This window comes from Daphnia carinata, chromosome 3, assembly GCF_022539665.2.
Source record: "Daphnia carinata strain CSIRO-1 chromosome 3, CSIRO_AGI_Dcar_HiC_V3, whole genome shotgun sequence".
NCBI lineage: Eukaryota > Metazoa > Arthropoda > Branchiopoda > Diplostraca > Daphniidae > Daphnia > Daphnia carinata.
In genome coordinates, this window is record NC_081333.1 from 3120258 (window position 1) to 3134842 (window position 14585).

The 14585-nt window shown below is 39.8% G+C and overlaps 4 protein-coding genes, 1 long non-coding RNA gene and 1 pseudogene across 6 annotated transcripts; 5 read left to right on the plus strand and 1 right to left on the minus strand.

Annotated features, from left to right (window-relative positions):
* Window positions 1-123: 123 nt before the first annotated feature.
* LOC130693305 (serine/threonine-protein kinase/endoribonuclease IRE2-like) lies at window positions 124-1506 on the plus strand. Its single transcript, XM_057516437.2, has 4 exons — window positions 124-203; window positions 283-499; window positions 574-1055; window positions 1130-1506. The coding sequence occupies exons 1-4, from the start codon at window positions 182-184 to the stop codon at window positions 1261-1263; spliced, it is 855 nt and encodes a 284-aa protein (XP_057372420.1). The 5' UTR covers window positions 124-181; the 3' UTR covers window positions 1264-1506.
* Window positions 1507-3416: 1910 nt separating this feature from the next.
* LOC130693306 (serine/threonine-protein kinase/endoribonuclease IRE1-like) lies at window positions 3417-4695 on the plus strand. 2 transcript variants are annotated; one of them, XM_057516438.2, is made up of 4 exons: window positions 3417-3506; window positions 3617-3850; window positions 3910-4403; window positions 4475-4695. In XM_057516438.2, exons 2-4 carry the CDS (start codon window positions 3627-3629, stop codon window positions 4603-4605), a joined length of 849 nt encoding a protein of 282 aa, XP_057372421.1. In that variant the 5' UTR covers window positions 3417-3506; window positions 3617-3626; the 3' UTR covers window positions 4606-4695. The 2 variants fall into 2 exon arrangements, with proteins under 2 accessions (XP_057372421.1, XP_059350556.1); XM_059494573.1 differs by having other exon boundaries at window positions 3482-3506; window positions 3626-3850.
* Window positions 4696-5014: 319 nt separating this feature from the next.
* LOC130693294 (serine/threonine-protein kinase/endoribonuclease IRE2-like) lies at window positions 5015-6661 on the plus strand. The gene is made up of 4 exons (XM_057516424.2): window positions 5015-5126; window positions 5356-5563; window positions 5626-6149; window positions 6216-6661. The coding sequence occupies exons 1-4, from the start codon at window positions 5108-5110 to the stop codon at window positions 6365-6367; spliced, it is 903 nt and encodes a 300-aa protein (XP_057372407.1). The 5' UTR covers window positions 5015-5107; the 3' UTR covers window positions 6368-6661.
* Window positions 6662-7452: 791 nt separating this feature from the next.
* Window positions 7453-9653, plus strand: LOC130693274 (sodium-dependent phosphate transport protein 2B-like). Its single transcript, XM_057516401.2, has 8 exons — window positions 7453-7590; window positions 7653-7793; window positions 7863-7994; window positions 8054-8245; window positions 8312-8448; window positions 8508-8613; window positions 8677-8808; window positions 8865-9653. The coding sequence occupies exons 1-8, from the start codon at window positions 7521-7523 to the stop codon at window positions 9611-9613; spliced, it is 1659 nt and encodes a 552-aa protein (XP_057372384.1). The 5' UTR covers window positions 7453-7520; the 3' UTR covers window positions 9614-9653.
* Window positions 9392-14539, minus strand: LOC132087842 (uncharacterized). Its single transcript, XR_009420692.1, has 4 exons — window positions 14419-14539; window positions 13371-13507; window positions 9765-13277; window positions 9392-9516 (listed from the first exon to the last, which is right to left on the minus strand). It is a non-coding gene; the product is annotated as an uncharacterized LOC132087842 (long non-coding RNA).
* Window positions 11124-14234, plus strand: LOC130693173 (sodium-dependent phosphate transport protein 2B-like; annotated as a pseudogene).
* Window positions 14540-14585: the final 46 nt, after the last annotated feature.

A 14585-nucleotide genomic window follows, 5' to 3' on the forward strand; every position in this document is an offset into this window, starting at 1 on the left:
CTTTCGAAGAAATTTAAAAATTTAAAAATGTAACGGCTAATAGCAAAAGCAAGCGTCGTCAAATCTAAAGAAGATAACAAAAGATAAGATTAAACGATATAATGCAACGTTCACCCTCAGAACTTTCCTTTTCCAGTGCGCATACGAGAAGCGTAGTATTTCGTAAGAAACAAAGAACAAAATGGAATCTACAGAAAACCAAGGTAAATTTCTTTTAAATGAAAAAAATAAGGGTTGAGCGAACGAACGTTAATTATCATTTACAATATACCTACAATCCAGGGCCCGTTATGACTTTCTCAAGAGAAAACATTTTAGGCCGAGGAGCGTTTGCTTGTGTCTTTGCCGGGACCCTTAATGGAGTGCCCGTTGCTGTGAAACGTATTCAGTTACACGATTTAGAAGACGAGATTCAAGCCCACGAAGAAAACAAATTGAAATCAATGGATCACGAAAACGTCCTAAAAATTCTGCACACCGAAGAAAACGAGGATTTCAAGTAATTTCAAAACCTTTCGTTACGCATTCGTTTGCTCAACCCTCAACTGACATATGTACATTGTTGCAAAATAGATTTCTTGTTCTGGAACTTTGCGAAGCCACCCTCCACGATTACATCCGAAGACGTTACGTAGGAGATATGCCCACCGATCCCAACGCTTTACACCAAATGGCTAGCGGATTGTCTTACATACACTCCAAAGGATTCGTCCATCGCAACGTTAAGCCAGAGAACGTGTTAATCAGCCAAACAGGCGTCCTTAAAATTGCCGATTTCGGTTACTGCAAACCGTTCCGCAAGACCAGCAGTTTTTCAATGAGCATCCCGAGAGGCAATCGGATCTATTGCTCACCTGAATTTCTCCAGTTAGAAAGCAAAACCAAAGAAGAAAAAGAAAAAATCAATAATGATAAAGCGATTGACATCTTCTCACTGGGTTGTTTGTTCTTCTGCTACATCAAAATGGGTGACCATCCGTTCGCAAAACCGGGATCGCCAGTCAATTACACCGTTACCAGCAACATCGTCTACGGAAAAAAATATTTACATCTTGGTGAGTAGACAGTGGTAGTGAGATAATAAATTTTCGATGCAAGAACATTTGAAAAAACAAAATCCCGTTTATAGCAATGACAAGAGAACACTACGCATTTGACATCATCGACGGAATGACGCAAGCAGTCCCAGAAGATCGTTGGAAATTAGAACGTGTGATAGAACTGTTGACGCCTCGCGTGGTTAAAGACAAAACAAACGCTTAACTATATCAGTCATGCCTGAAATGTTGCTCGGGCATAGATACTTCGGCCAACGAGAAGGTGGCCTGAAGGCGATTTGGAGAGCCGTCACAGGTCCCAATATGCTAACACCACCTAGGCATTTTTGGGCCGGCAATCACTGGCCAGACAAAATTTCGGCATGACGGTATATGCACCAACATTTAAAAAAAAATACAATTACAAGTAGCCTTAGCAATACATTTCGCTTAATCTCTTTCAAGAGAACTACTGCCTTGACTAACTTGCCAAACTCAAACAGTTGGATGGTCTACGTACGTAGAACACCGGAATAGAAAACGTGGCCGCTACTACTGCGTATCTACTCGAAACCTTGTTTAATTATTTACAATACGAAACGATGTCACGCTGGCAAACGAAATGAAATTCGACTGCACACCAAGATAAGAATCACATTCTGAGATGCGTTGCAACTCCAACTGTTATGCAATTGTATTCGGCGTGTGCGCATCTCAAAGCCACACTAGATTTCCTAACAGGAATGTCTGACGTTGATCCACGCTTCATGAAAAGCTGCAATACTACTAATAGGACTTCCATTATCAACGATCGAATATGGCATGAGCATAATGTGAAAACTTATATCAGTTCAGAAACATAGCATTAAGAAACCAGATTTACGTAAATACCCTCTTCCTGTGGTTAGAAACCGCCCTTCTTTAATAGTGGACATTTACAGGTGGGAAAAGAAACGGAGCAGTAAATAAGGCAAGGAGACATCTAGCTAGTTTATGAACGACTCCTTCCGCAATAATTAGCGAGCCAACAGTCAGCATCAAAATCTCGATTAACGATAATCTTATTTTAAAATCAGAGGCATAGTTAAGCTCAGAACGAAAGCAACAGCTCGGATTGTTGAGAAAAATTTTGGATGTCGAAGAATCTCAACAGTAATTGACCGGTGCTTCGTCCAGTATTTGGACGACTAGAATCTTAGCGATCCATTGAGGACACGTTTCATTAAACCAAAACCACACTCAAATACATCAACGAAAGAATCGGCCCAATTATGACAAAATTAAAGCCTTTTACCTGTGGAAATTTTAATAAGAGAAAAGACCTCAACGCGGATAATAGAACGCAATACTTTTACCACCATTACATGAAAACGATTACTTGTAACCCTTCACCACGACCGTCCTTTCAAAGTTATTTGCGTACAAACAATTAAAACCATTAAAGCACTCAATTTTAATGCACAGCCTGCTACTATTGTGCCAACAATTAAACTGTCGATAAGGAATTGCAAAAATCTACACGACGAAACGTTTGGACGTGAACAACCAGCCACATCGAGCACTGCACTGTAACTACATTCTCAACAAATATGAAATAAAAAGCAAAACTCAGACGGTTAAGTGCACACAGAACAAAAGGTGTGGGTAAGCTGCGTCTTACTGGGGATGGGTTACCTATTCGACTTCTGCCACATTGCAAAATTTTCTTTTCGAATTATTCGTTCCACAGCCCTAGAATTTCACAGCTGCAGGTGATATGCAAGGACACAGGTAAACCGTGGAGGATAGGCGATCATTTTTGAAAAGGTGGGGTGTAGTATGGCACGTGCAACGTAACATGAAACTTAAACTAATTAAAATATAACATATACATTAGTGGAATTAGATTTACACTTTCGATTTAAAGAAAACAGGGTTTCAACGTCAGCTTATGTTTCACCGATGTCCCTTAGCCAATGGAAAACATCTAAAACGGCGAAAATAAACTAACTCACCAAGTTTAAATCAAGGATTTTTGCTAGAACGTTTTTCTTGGCCATAAATTTTAAATTATTCAAGTTGCTTTGAAAATCGGCCGGCTTATCTGAGATAACCGATGTTATCTATACTAGGCATTTCTATCTCGTGTCTTACGATGGCAAGTCTGGAGCAACAAAGGACAATTCGATTGATTCTACATGCCGCCAATTAATTTCTTTCAACAAATGGCTAATTAATCGTTTATAAATACCTAACATACAAAATACTATCGGGTAAAACCATACGCACTAAACTAATGGCAAGCTTAACGATGGGGAAGAGAAAAGTAGAAAAAAGTACATCGTTGGAGATAAGATCGTGGCAAGAACAAAACGTATAGATATAAATTCAGTTCGTGATTGTACAATCGGACCTAAAACTTGTTAGTTTACTTGCTGCACATCGCACAACTCTCGCAATTTTTGAATCCTTCCATTAACTAAAACAAAGGTAACCGCATCAAAATACATTCTTTAAAAGTAAAAAAAAAGCTGTTCCATTTGCCAGCATATGCAGCATTACGAATATTCCAGTACTCTATAACTCGTCGTTTCTTGTAGAATAGCTAGCATGGCTGTCAAATTCGACAGGAGTGCAGTATTGGGCAATGGCATAGATGGCATGGTGTTTTTGGGCACTTTTGCTGGAGAAGAAGTTGCCGTCAAGAGGATCCAGTTAAGAATGGACAAAGATGCCAATGATGCCCGTCAAAGTCGTGAAGAAGAAGCCATGAAAAAACTGGAACACCCTAATGTTCTCAAATTAATTGAGGTTCAAAAAGACCTCGATTTCAAGTAAGCAAACCTAATTTCACCTTCACTTCACTCAATTCAATTGTTAACATTTGCAAAAGGTATTTTATTTTGGAACTATGCCTGGGAACAGTTAGCGATCACATCAAAGGAAACTACAAAGGCCCGATGCCTTCCGAAATCGACGGAATGATTCAAATGGCTAGCGGATTGCAATATATTCATTCACGGCAATTCGTCCATCGAGATATCAAACCAGGAAATGTATTGATTTCTAAATCCCACGTTCTGAAAATATCGGATTTCGGATTCTGCCGACCAGTTACACTTTCCGGAAGTTTTTCAATGTCGAGCGGACCCAAAGGCACCAGGATCTATAACTCGCCGGAATTCCACGATTCGGAAAACAAAAGCCCAGCGGAGAAGGAAAAAATGCGAGCTAATGTGTCAACAGACATCTTTTCTTTAGGCTGTTTGTTTCATACTTACATCACAAAAGGCTGTCATCCTTTCGCTAAAGGAAAGGTTACCAACGAGACCGAAACCATCGGCAACATCCTTAATGGGAATAAATTTCTTGCAAGCGGCGAGTCTGGTAAGCGATTTGAGATTAAGGTAAAACTGGAATTCAGATGTTATTTATTCGTGTTTCTATTACTGTTCTAGGTCTTTCAAAGGATCATTATGCATTTTCAATGATCGACGGTATGACGGAGAAGATTGCAAAAGACCGTTGGAAATTAGACCTAGTTTTGGAAACTCTGAAAAGTCAGAAACTGATACTTCCACAGGAATGAAAGACTATAAGTTGATTCTGTTTTCAATTTACTTATGAAACAGTTGAAAATGCATGTCGAAAGGCTAAAATACAACAGCAGTTAAGCTTCGTTTTTTACAGCTAAGCAGAGGAGATAAGCATGCCATCAGGTGAGTGCATGCCATCAGTATAAGTGTCATATCAAACTCAATTCGATTCACGCTCCGTATTGCGTTCATGTTCGCTATTCAGTCCCGGCGATTAGATATTCACTATTGCAACATTCTCGTATTCAAACAAATGCCTATACCTGTGTTTATTAAGTTTACGATTTTGAAGGTTAAATGTCAAAATGTTTAGGCCGTTTACAACGATATCAGTAAAAAGATAACAGAATTTGAAACTGTTGGCCAACGGCGCTTAATTGAACAAAAAGTAAGCAGATATATCTTTATCATTACCATTGAACTAGGCTATCCAACTGCACGGGGCTTTCGTGTTTTAGAACTGAATCTGATTCATAGGAAAGTGCAACAGCAAATATGGAACAACCTACCGAAGGTACGCATTTCAAACGCCGTATTTTAACTCTTTAAGAGATAATATTTAAGTTTCAAGGAAAAATTACAAGCCACATCTAACCCGGTGAGAAACCACTTTTGAGGCCATTAAAACTAATATCTAATTTGTAAAAATGGAAATGCGACATAATATTGGGCAACATTTACTTAATCGTTGATTTGATTGGTTTCATTTTTTGCTTGCACCTGGACGGCACATCGATATGTAGCACCTGTGCCCCGCTATGACAGGGATGAGCTTCTCGGAAGGGGGACATTTGCCTCTGTGTACGGACTAAGTTCACACACGGTCGTCAAGAAAATTTTAAAAGATGGGATGGACAAAGTATTACACGTCAGAGAGGAGGAAGCAATGAGAAGAATGGATCACCCCAACGTCCTAAAATTGATAGGCGTCGCAGAAGACAATGATTTCAAGTAACCAGTTAAACATTAGCCTTAAAACAATTTTAATAGTTAATAATATTTAAACTCATCAGATATCTGGTACTTGAACGATGTATGGGTACTGTTAAGGACTATATTACCGGTGATAAAAAGTTCGATGAAATGCCACCGGAGGTTGAAGCTTTGAGGCAAATGGCAAACGGACTAGCTTACATTCACTCTCAAGAGGTTGTTCATCGAGATATTAAGCCAGCAAACGTGCTCATTTCTTCCGGTTTTGTCCTAAAAATTGCGGATTTCGGGTGCTGTAAACCCACGGCGCCAGACGGATCTATGTCTGTAACTAGCGGCCCTAAAGGAACCAAGACTTATTTCGCACCGGAGTACCTGCGACTAGAGGTCGAGAACGTTACAGCTGAAGAAAGGAAAAACATTAGAGCAGACAAGTCAATCGACATTTTTTCATTGGGCTGCCTTTTCTTCACTTACATAGTTAACAAAGGAATTCACATTCATCTATTTGCAACCCCGGGACGGACATTTAAGCTTTCAGAATCATACGAAAGTAAAGTAGCTAATAATATTCTTAGCGACAAAAAATTTATGGAAGAAAATGGTACGTAAAAATTTTCATTTACCTCATGATTCAACTTTAGGTTTCCTAATGTTTTGTCTCGATAAGGAATGCCAAGAGGACACTATGCGTTTGAAATGATTGACGGAATGACTCAAGCTCTTTCTAAAAACCGCTGGCCTTTGGAAGACGGTGAACCTGGAATAAATTCAGTGCTCGGCACTATAAACACGGAACTGCAACGTCAACAGTCGCAATAATTCACCACACTTTCATATTCAGATCAACAGATTTTTGAAAAATCTTATTAGTAAAGATGAAACGTTTAGACACACTAATCGTGTGACATGACTTGTTTCGTCTTAGACATCTTTTAGTAGCCCCATTCTTATGCTTATCATGTATATACCTCATTTACTCGGCTAACGCCAATCTCCTGGGTCGATCCGGATGTTTGTGCGATAGCTGCAAAGTATCCTCGCGTAGAAACTTGAGTAGCTATCTCTTACTGTGTAGTAAAATAACGAAATCAATGATACAGCATTACCTAGAAATTGTTACGTGATGCAAACACTTGACAACAGATCCAAAAATTTTGCCCTACCTGAAGACCTGAAGCCTGCTAGGTCAAAACCCTGAAGAGAACTAGCCATGCACTATCTGAAATCAGTTATGCAACCGACAGGTAGGAGACGAACTGTTCTGTCTACAGCTAGCAACTGAAATGGCCCATTCTCCGAACGTTCTAGACTCTTCGACCTTTCTAGATGCTTGCCCTGCCTCTTGCTTCCTTTTAAAAAGGGGGAAAGGCTAGAACTAGGAAACGAAAAAGTTTTGATGTTGTTTTTCGAATTCCTTTCAGGGGGTGTAGGTAAGCAATTTCTTTTCCAAACGTTCAGTTTTCGTGGACGATCAGTTAATACATAAAGTTGAGGGCTTTTCTACAAACGTGGAGAAAGAAATGTCGCATCCATTTTAATCGTTTCAAACCAATCGTGTAAATGAAATCCGTGTAAATTATGATCGACTAAATTCTTGTTTACGCGTCCTTTTAACAAATCATAATCTAGATCAAGATAAATGTGGCGTAGTAAAACGAATCTCTCTGAAGACAGCACTTTGGTAAGTAACTGCAGATTTAAACTTTTAAAAAAATGGGGTCAGAAAGAGGGAGGATATTGTCGAGAACTGATATTGCTGGCTAAACATTTCTAGTAAATATCCAGATCATTTCACTTTACAATTGGCTCGTTCAAGGTTCACTCGTTCCCCCCGCAAAATCACCGTGAAAACGCTTCATTCGTTATTAATTAAACGAAGGGTCTTATTAATCTTATGGTGATGGAGAAAGGATTTTCGAAGCCAGACAATCTTCTTTTGAGCGCTTCTTATGGAGCTGTGATCAACAGCCCAATGACTCAACTCACTAGCGAGGATACCTGGGCTATCGTTGATCTCGTGGACGATTCTAAAAAATGGGCAGGTAAGTTCGGTCATAGCAATTTAAAAGTAATTGAATTGTTATCTAAATATTTGCTTTGAAAGATATGACCCCTAAAGAGAAAATCCTTCGTGTTTTCGGCAATGGATTCAAAATATTGTCGGCCCTCAGTTTACTTTATTTTTTCATTTGTTCGCTGGATTTATTGGCCAGCGCCTTCCGCCTCATTTCCGGGGAAACTGCCGGTGAATATTGACATGTTTGAATTGAATTAAATCAGCATTATATAAACGCTTTTTATTTTTATCGCAAAGGAACGATATTTCGACAGAACGAACTTATGCAAAATCCATTTGTCGGACTGATGATTGGCATTTTAGTAACAGTTCTCGTTCAGAGTTCCTCCACATCCACTTCTATTGTGGTAAGCATGGTCGGTACCAATGGTAAGACAATTATCACTCAATACACCACGTTTATGATATTAAATCACTTTGTTGAGCAGTTTTAACAGTGGGAATGGCAATTCCAATCATCATGGGGTCGAACATTGGAACTTCGGTAACTAACACTATCGTCTCGTTCGCTCAAATTGGGAACAAAAACGAATTCCGAAGGGCATTTGCAGGCGCTATCGTTCACGACATTTTCAACTGGCTAACAGTTTCCGTTCTCTTCACAATCGAAATCCTTTGCCGTAAGTAAAAATATTTAAATATTAAATAAAGGTCGATTGCATTAATTGATTTATTACATTCAAAAGAACCAATTTTTGGTATCGGTTACCTGGAGTGGTTGAGTGGCATTGCGGTTGGCAAAATCAACAGCTCCTCTTCTACAGATGGAGAAATTAACATTTTAAAAGAAATAACCGATCCTATTGTAGGCCTTATCATACAGGTAAAAAATTGCAATACCGAAAATTAGCGATTATTAATTCTAAAATACATTGTATTTAGGTTGATCCGAATGTTATTAAAGGATGGGCCAATCGCGATCCAACTTACGAGAATGCTTCACTGATTCGGCATTGTGGAGGCAATATCACCGACCCCATCCCGTGTGGTAAGTCACTCTATCAACATTAAAGATAATTTTCTTTAATAAAATATTTATCCTAAATTTCAGATGGAGTTTTCATATTTGAAAATACAACAATGAAGGACTGGTCCATTGGATTGATTCTTTTAGCTATTGCACTATTCGTTCTGTGTGGCAGTATGATCTGCCTGGTAAAAATCCTCAACTCAATGATGAAAGGTAATTTCCTTTTCTCTCACTGGAATTGCAGATAATAAATATTTTAAAATGTACAGGACATATTGCCAACGTTATCAAACACATCGTCAATGCCAAAATACCTTACCTTCCTTGGCTAACGGGTTACATCGCTCTTCTCGTCGGAGCTGGGATTACATTCATCGTGCGCTCCAGTTCGGTTTTCACTTCAGCTCTCAATCCGCTCATCGGCATTGGTTTCATTTCCATCGAAACAGTTTATCCGCTGACTTTAGGATCAAATGTAGGCACCACCACAACGGCCTTACTTGCAGCTTTCGCAGCTTCACCAGACGCTCTGCACAACACGTTGCAAATTGCGCTTGTTCATTTGTTCTTCAACGTGACGGGCATTTTACTTTTCTATCCCATTCCGTTCATGCGTTTACCCATTCCGATGGCCAAGTTCTTGGGCGAAGTGACTGCCAAGTATCGATGGTTCGCAATTGTTTCTCTTGTCGGCATGTTTTTCGTTTTACCGGCCACTGTTTTAGGTCTTTCCATTGCTGGAACTGTCGCACTACAATGCGTCGGTATTCCTTTCCTTATCATAATTGTAGCAACGGCCGTTATCAATATTGTACAGAAGAAACGTCCAGCTTTGCTGCCACCGGTGTTGAGGAACTGGATGTGGTTGCCGGAATTCTGTCGATCGTTGGAGCCTTACGACCGTCAGCTCTCCAAACTATCCTGTTGCAATAGATTTAGCCAGGATGGAAAGGAAAAGACAGTTAATGTTAGAACAGAAGTTTCATCAACTCCTCTTTCAAATGACTCCATTCCTTGAATGAAAACCATGAATATTACTGACCGAAACTGATGTTACCACGATGCAATAGATCAATATTTTAACGTACCCTTTGCTTCTTATTGACACAATACATGTGTTTTTTAAGAATTCTACTACACCACAACACGCAAGATGATTTCACACTTACCTTATTGCGGTTCCAGCGATGGAGAGGTCTAGTCGTTTAAATGGTAGGTTCTTTGCCACCTGGAATAAAACGCAAGGAGCTTAACTACCACGCAATAACTGATGTTGCATTTCTTAAATTATGGAAAATAATACCTGCAGTAGCGTTGGCAAAGAATTCAAGATTTCTCATTCAAATGTTAGAGCACTTAAAAAATTTGCTGTTTTTCAGCTAAGACCTTGTTCAACGACTGTATGGCGATTGTAAGAGCAGTCCACAATAAGGCATCGTTATGAAGTGTCGCATTACCAAGGTAAATTCCCAGTGGATATTGTTCAAAGAATATAAGAAATGAATGGACATTATACTCCAGTTAAACGAAGGCTTGACGTCGGCCCGAATTCTCAAGTCAAATTCACAATATCTCAAGTTAGTATAAAGAACCAAAGCAAAAATGAGGTACACTAGTGAGCAGCTAACGGGATACGAGCGATTCAATACCTTTAATTTATGCACTTATAGTTACCAATGCAGAAAACCTGAAAACAGTAAATCTATATTACTTGGGGATGGAATTTTCATTCTGTAGCATTGGACGTAAGACTAGCGTATGGGCCCAAGGGATTGCAAATGCCGATTGTACAGGTGAGAGAAGATGGACTTTAAAAAACGAAATGCTTCTAAATTGCAAATGCATTGCATGGCATCACATTCTATCATTGTGCAGCCCTCAGCTAACAAGCACTCGCAATGTTATCCGTCCTTTCGCGGCAGCCCCGTTAAGTGAAATAAAAAACGAGTTAAGTGAAAATGTTACGTCTCTTCCTTTAGGTAAGTCTTACCCATACGCAATCACATAATTTTCGATTTAAAATAGTTTTTTTTAGCCCTAACGATCCGCTTTTTTTTGCGACAGTCAAATGGGCAAAGCGAGCATTGCCTCAATCAAATGTCGTCGGTTGGCAATTTCGAGTTTAGTAAGGTCCCATTAGTTTCAATCAAATTCGGTAAACAATAGCGAACAAACTACATCCGGTATTGTGTTACTGTTCAGTGAAAATAAAGTTAGCGACGGTTGAAAATGGACTACGTTTTCCAGCTGACTCACAGGATAGATAGTCTAGCACTAGATAAGCATTACAATAGAAACGCCAAATAACAGAAGGTTCTTGTTAGTCTGTGCAAACTCAAACCTGGTAGGAGGGTTCCTATGCTGATAGTGTGCAGACAAACATTTGAGTTCATCCACAGTTGATTTTTGAGCTTACAAGTTCAACGTTTTGCATTCTTTGGACGTAGCAATTTCGTCTGTGCAAGAACGAGTGCCTCGTATGGAAGCTGCAATATTCAAAGTTTGTTAATGCAATGATTAAATTCGATGGCGAACAAAGTAGTGAAAGGAGACAGTGTTTTAATGTGTCCTATGGCACTTTAAGGACCGTCACGTCGATGGAGCCAGCAGACGAAGATCCTTGGGCGATAGTGGATCTAGTAGACAATTCGGAGAAATGGGCAGGTACGTAATTTTAGATTTTGTCCATGAATTTTAAAAAGAATAACGTCTTTATAGACATGAGCACAAAAGCCAAGGGAACTCGAATTCTCAGCAATACGATCAAAATCCTTTCTGTTGCTGGATTCTTGTATTTCTTGATTTGTTCACTGGATTTGTTGGCCAGCGCTTTCCGCCTGACATCCGGAAGAACTGCTGGTGGGTTCATTCCATTTCAGTTATAATCATTTTGACTCAACTGATTCCCTTTTTAAAAGGTACAATTTTTCAGCAGAGTCGATTGATCCAAAATCCTGTTGTTGGATTGATGATCGGGATTTTAGTTACGGTTCTTGTCCAGAGTTCTTCCACATCTTCTTCCATTATAGTAAGCATGGTCGGAGCTAACGGTACGAACATGTTCTGTTCTCGAGAAGAAATCGATGCATGATGTAATTAATTTGTTCTTCGTCCAGTTTTGACAGTCGCACTAGCCATTCCAATCATTATGGGAGCTAATGTGGGCACCTGCGTTCCCAATACGATCGTTTCCTTTGCCGAAATTGGAAACAAAAACGAATTCCGGCGGGCATTCGCTGGAGCTATGGTTCATGACATTTTCAAATGGATCACGATGCTGGTTCTATTTACCGTCGAAATCCTTTGCCGTAAGCTCTTTCTTCTATTCAATCACGAGGACATTTCTTCTACTTCATTTGGTTGTTAAGATCCTCTATTTGGCGTTGGGTATTTGGAGTGGTTAAGTGGCATCGCAGTACAAAATGTCAATAGTTCGTCCACCTGGAAGTATGAAATTTCACTGTTGAAGGAAATGACGGACCCTTTCGTTGATCTTATCGTACAGGTGTTTGAAAATAAAATGATTTTTAATCAAGGTACTGTTACTAATCGTTGACGCTAATTTATTAAAGCTGGATCCAGAAGTTCTTAAAGGCTGGGCAAATGACGACGTCCAATATGAAAATTCTTCACTAATACGACGGTGTGGTGGCAATATCAGCGAACCTATACCATGCGGCAAGTTTTTGTTGAACACCTTTTTGCATTGCAAATATCGTTAAATAACAACGTTTCACTTTCAGATGGGGTTTTCGTTTTTGAGAATACAGGAATGGAAGACTGGGCCATCGGTTTGATAATCTTGTCGATTTCGCTCGTTGCTCTCTGCGGCACTCTGATTTGTCTTGTGAAAATCCTTCACTCAATGATGAAAGGTAAATCTTGAAATTTGAATTCCTAAGCACAGTTTTGGTAATAATTAAAATGTAAAGGGCACATAGCCAACGTCATCAGGCACGTGATTAATGGCAATATCCCTTACGTTCATTGGCTAACGGGCTACATTGCGCTTCTTGTCGGAGCCGGGATGACTTTCCTTCTTCGTTCCAGCCTAGTGTTTACCTCGGCACTCGATCCTCTCATCGGTATGGGTTTCGTTTCAATCGAACGAGTTTATCCATTGACTTTGGGATCCAGCATTGGCTCCACTGCAACTGCTCTTCTTGCAGCCTTAACAGCTTCACCGGACGCTCTGCATGACACGATGCAAATAGCGTTTGTCCATCTGTTCTTCAACGTGACGGGAATTTTACTCTTCTATCCTATTCCGTTCATGCGTTTACCCATTCCGATGGCCAAGTTCTTGGGCGACGTGACTGCCAAATATCGATGGTTTGCCATGTTTGCTCTTATTATCATGTTTCTCATTTTACCAGCCACTGTTTTGGGTCTCTCGATTGCTGGAACTGTCACACTACAGTGCGTCGGTATTCCGTTCTTAATCATTGTGATTGCTGTTGTCATCGTCAACATCTTTCAAAGCTATTGTCCATTCATGTTACCGCCTGTTATGCGAAACTGGTTGTGGCTCCCACATTTTTGTCGATCGCTAGAGCCGTACGACCGCCATTTCACGAAATTCCCATGTTGTAACAGAGTTGAACAGCGGGAAAAAGTTACATGTAGCGTTGTTGTTGTAAATGATACGGGGACTGTAATTACTTCGGCTTCGTACCAGTCAACTACAGAAAAAGACCGAATCTTTGTTGATAAATCGTGAAACAATTTTCTACTGCCGCCCTGATTGTAACGACTAAAGAAATATGTATACAGACCTTGTTTGTTTTACCGAATCGTAAACTGTGCGCCTCAAAATTTCAAAGCAGAGAGGATTACCATTGGCCGCTGTAGCGATTCGTCACTTGGCTGTGTTTAAACTAAGCGCCACTGCACCGTGAATCGTCTGCTGTGCCTGTTTGTAAACAAAAACAAATTACCGTTACATCTGCAAATTTTTCGATAGCTTTTATCGCGATCTCCCTTTCACCCTTCATTACTTTGTTCTTACAAATTGTGTGATTGATTTCCCCAAAGTGTATTTTCCTCTTAATCATCATGGCTTTTCTGAAAGGACTACTCCAGGAAACAAGTTTAAGAGTAGGTTGGCCCACGATGCCAGTGTTTCGAGTGCAGCAATGTTTACGGTAGGACATTCGTTAGCGTTTTTAATTTACGTGCCTATATACAATACAGTCGTCCACTTCGAAAAAAATGATAAATCGTTAAAGTATTCACATGGTGTAGATACAAGAGTAGTGAATGTTCCAAACATGGAAAGCTTTCTTTGGAATTGGATGGCTACACACTCCGTAAAGCTGTAAAGCAGGATTGTCAAGCAATTCATAGCCTCATCCAAGTAAGACAGTATACAAACAAACATTACTCTTTTTTCTTTTACAAGAAATAATCAAGCAACCCCTGTGTAATGTTTAAGGAACTGGCAAATTGTTTAAAGATGCCCGATGCTCCCCAGATTGATGCTAAAGGCATGGCTGCTTTCCTATTTAGTTGCATGAATTTTGTAAAATTCTAAATGTTCTGTGTATACTACATTTCACAGCTCTAGAAGTAGACGGGTTCGGGGGACGTAGCTTTTACGAAGGCTTCGTCGCCGAATCCCACAAGTTGAATCAAGTTGTGGGTTATGCTGTATACTATTTTACATATTCTACCTGGCAAGGTAAATCACTCTACATGGAAGACATGTACATCAGACCCGAAGACCGAAAAAATCGAATCGCTGTATCGTTTTTCCATCTCGTTTCTCAAGTAAGACAACTAACAACTATGTTTTGAATAAATGTAAACAAAAATGAACTCTACCTGTAATTTAAAGGCAGCCTTAATTGAGAACTGCAAGAGGCTGAACTTCTGTGTCCTCGAAAACAACAAACCGGCTGCCAAACTGTTCCAATCGTTGGGTGCTGTGGACCTAACACTGAAAGAAGGTTGGCACTACTATCGCATTCCACGTCTTGGCATCGAAGAGC

What these genes read in the sequence shown, in the direction of transcription:
- LOC130693305 (XM_057516437.2), top strand. Translation starts at nt 182, where the DNA reads ATGGAATCTACAGAAAACCAAG. An exon ending in GGAATCTACAGAAAACCAAG is followed by an intron (nt 204 to 282) that starts GTAAATTTCTTT and finishes CCTACAATCCAG; the next exon opens with GGCCCGTTATGACTTTCTCA. An exon ending in GAAGAAAACGAGGATTTCAA is followed by an intron (nt 500 to 573) that starts GTAATTTCAAAA and finishes GTTGCAAAATAG; the next exon opens with ATTTCTTGTTCTGGAACTTT.
- LOC130693306 (XM_057516438.2), top strand. Translation starts at nt 3,627, where the DNA reads ATGGCTGTCAAATTCGACAGGAGTGCAGTATTGGGCAATGGCATAGAT. An exon ending in CAAAAAGACCTCGATTTCAA is followed by an intron (nt 3,851 to 3,909) that starts GTAAGCAAACCT and finishes CATTTGCAAAAG; the next exon opens with GTATTTTATTTTGGAACTAT. An exon ending in TCTTGCAAGCGGCGAGTCTG is followed by an intron (nt 4,404 to 4,474) that starts GTAAGCGATTTG and finishes TTACTGTTCTAG; the next exon opens with GTCTTTCAAAGGATCATTAT.
- LOC130693294 (XM_057516424.2), top strand. An exon ending in GCAGAAGACAATGATTTCAA is followed by an intron (nt 5,564 to 5,625) that starts GTAACCAGTTAA and finishes TAAACTCATCAG; the next exon opens with ATATCTGGTACTTGAACGAT. An exon ending in AAAATTTATGGAAGAAAATG is followed by an intron (nt 6,150 to 6,215) that starts GTACGTAAAAAT and finishes TGTCTCGATAAG; the next exon opens with GAATGCCAAGAGGACACTAT.
- LOC130693274 (XM_057516401.2), top strand. Translation starts at nt 7,521, where the DNA reads ATGACTCAACTCACTAGCGAGGATACCTGGGCTATCGTTGATCTCGTG. An exon ending in CGATTCTAAAAAATGGGCAG is followed by an intron (nt 7,591 to 7,652) that starts GTAAGTTCGGTC and finishes TTGCTTTGAAAG; the next exon opens with ATATGACCCCTAAAGAGAAA. An exon ending in CACCGACCCCATCCCGTGTG is followed by an intron (nt 8,614 to 8,676) that starts GTAAGTCACTCT and finishes CCTAAATTTCAG; the next exon opens with ATGGAGTTTTCATATTTGAA.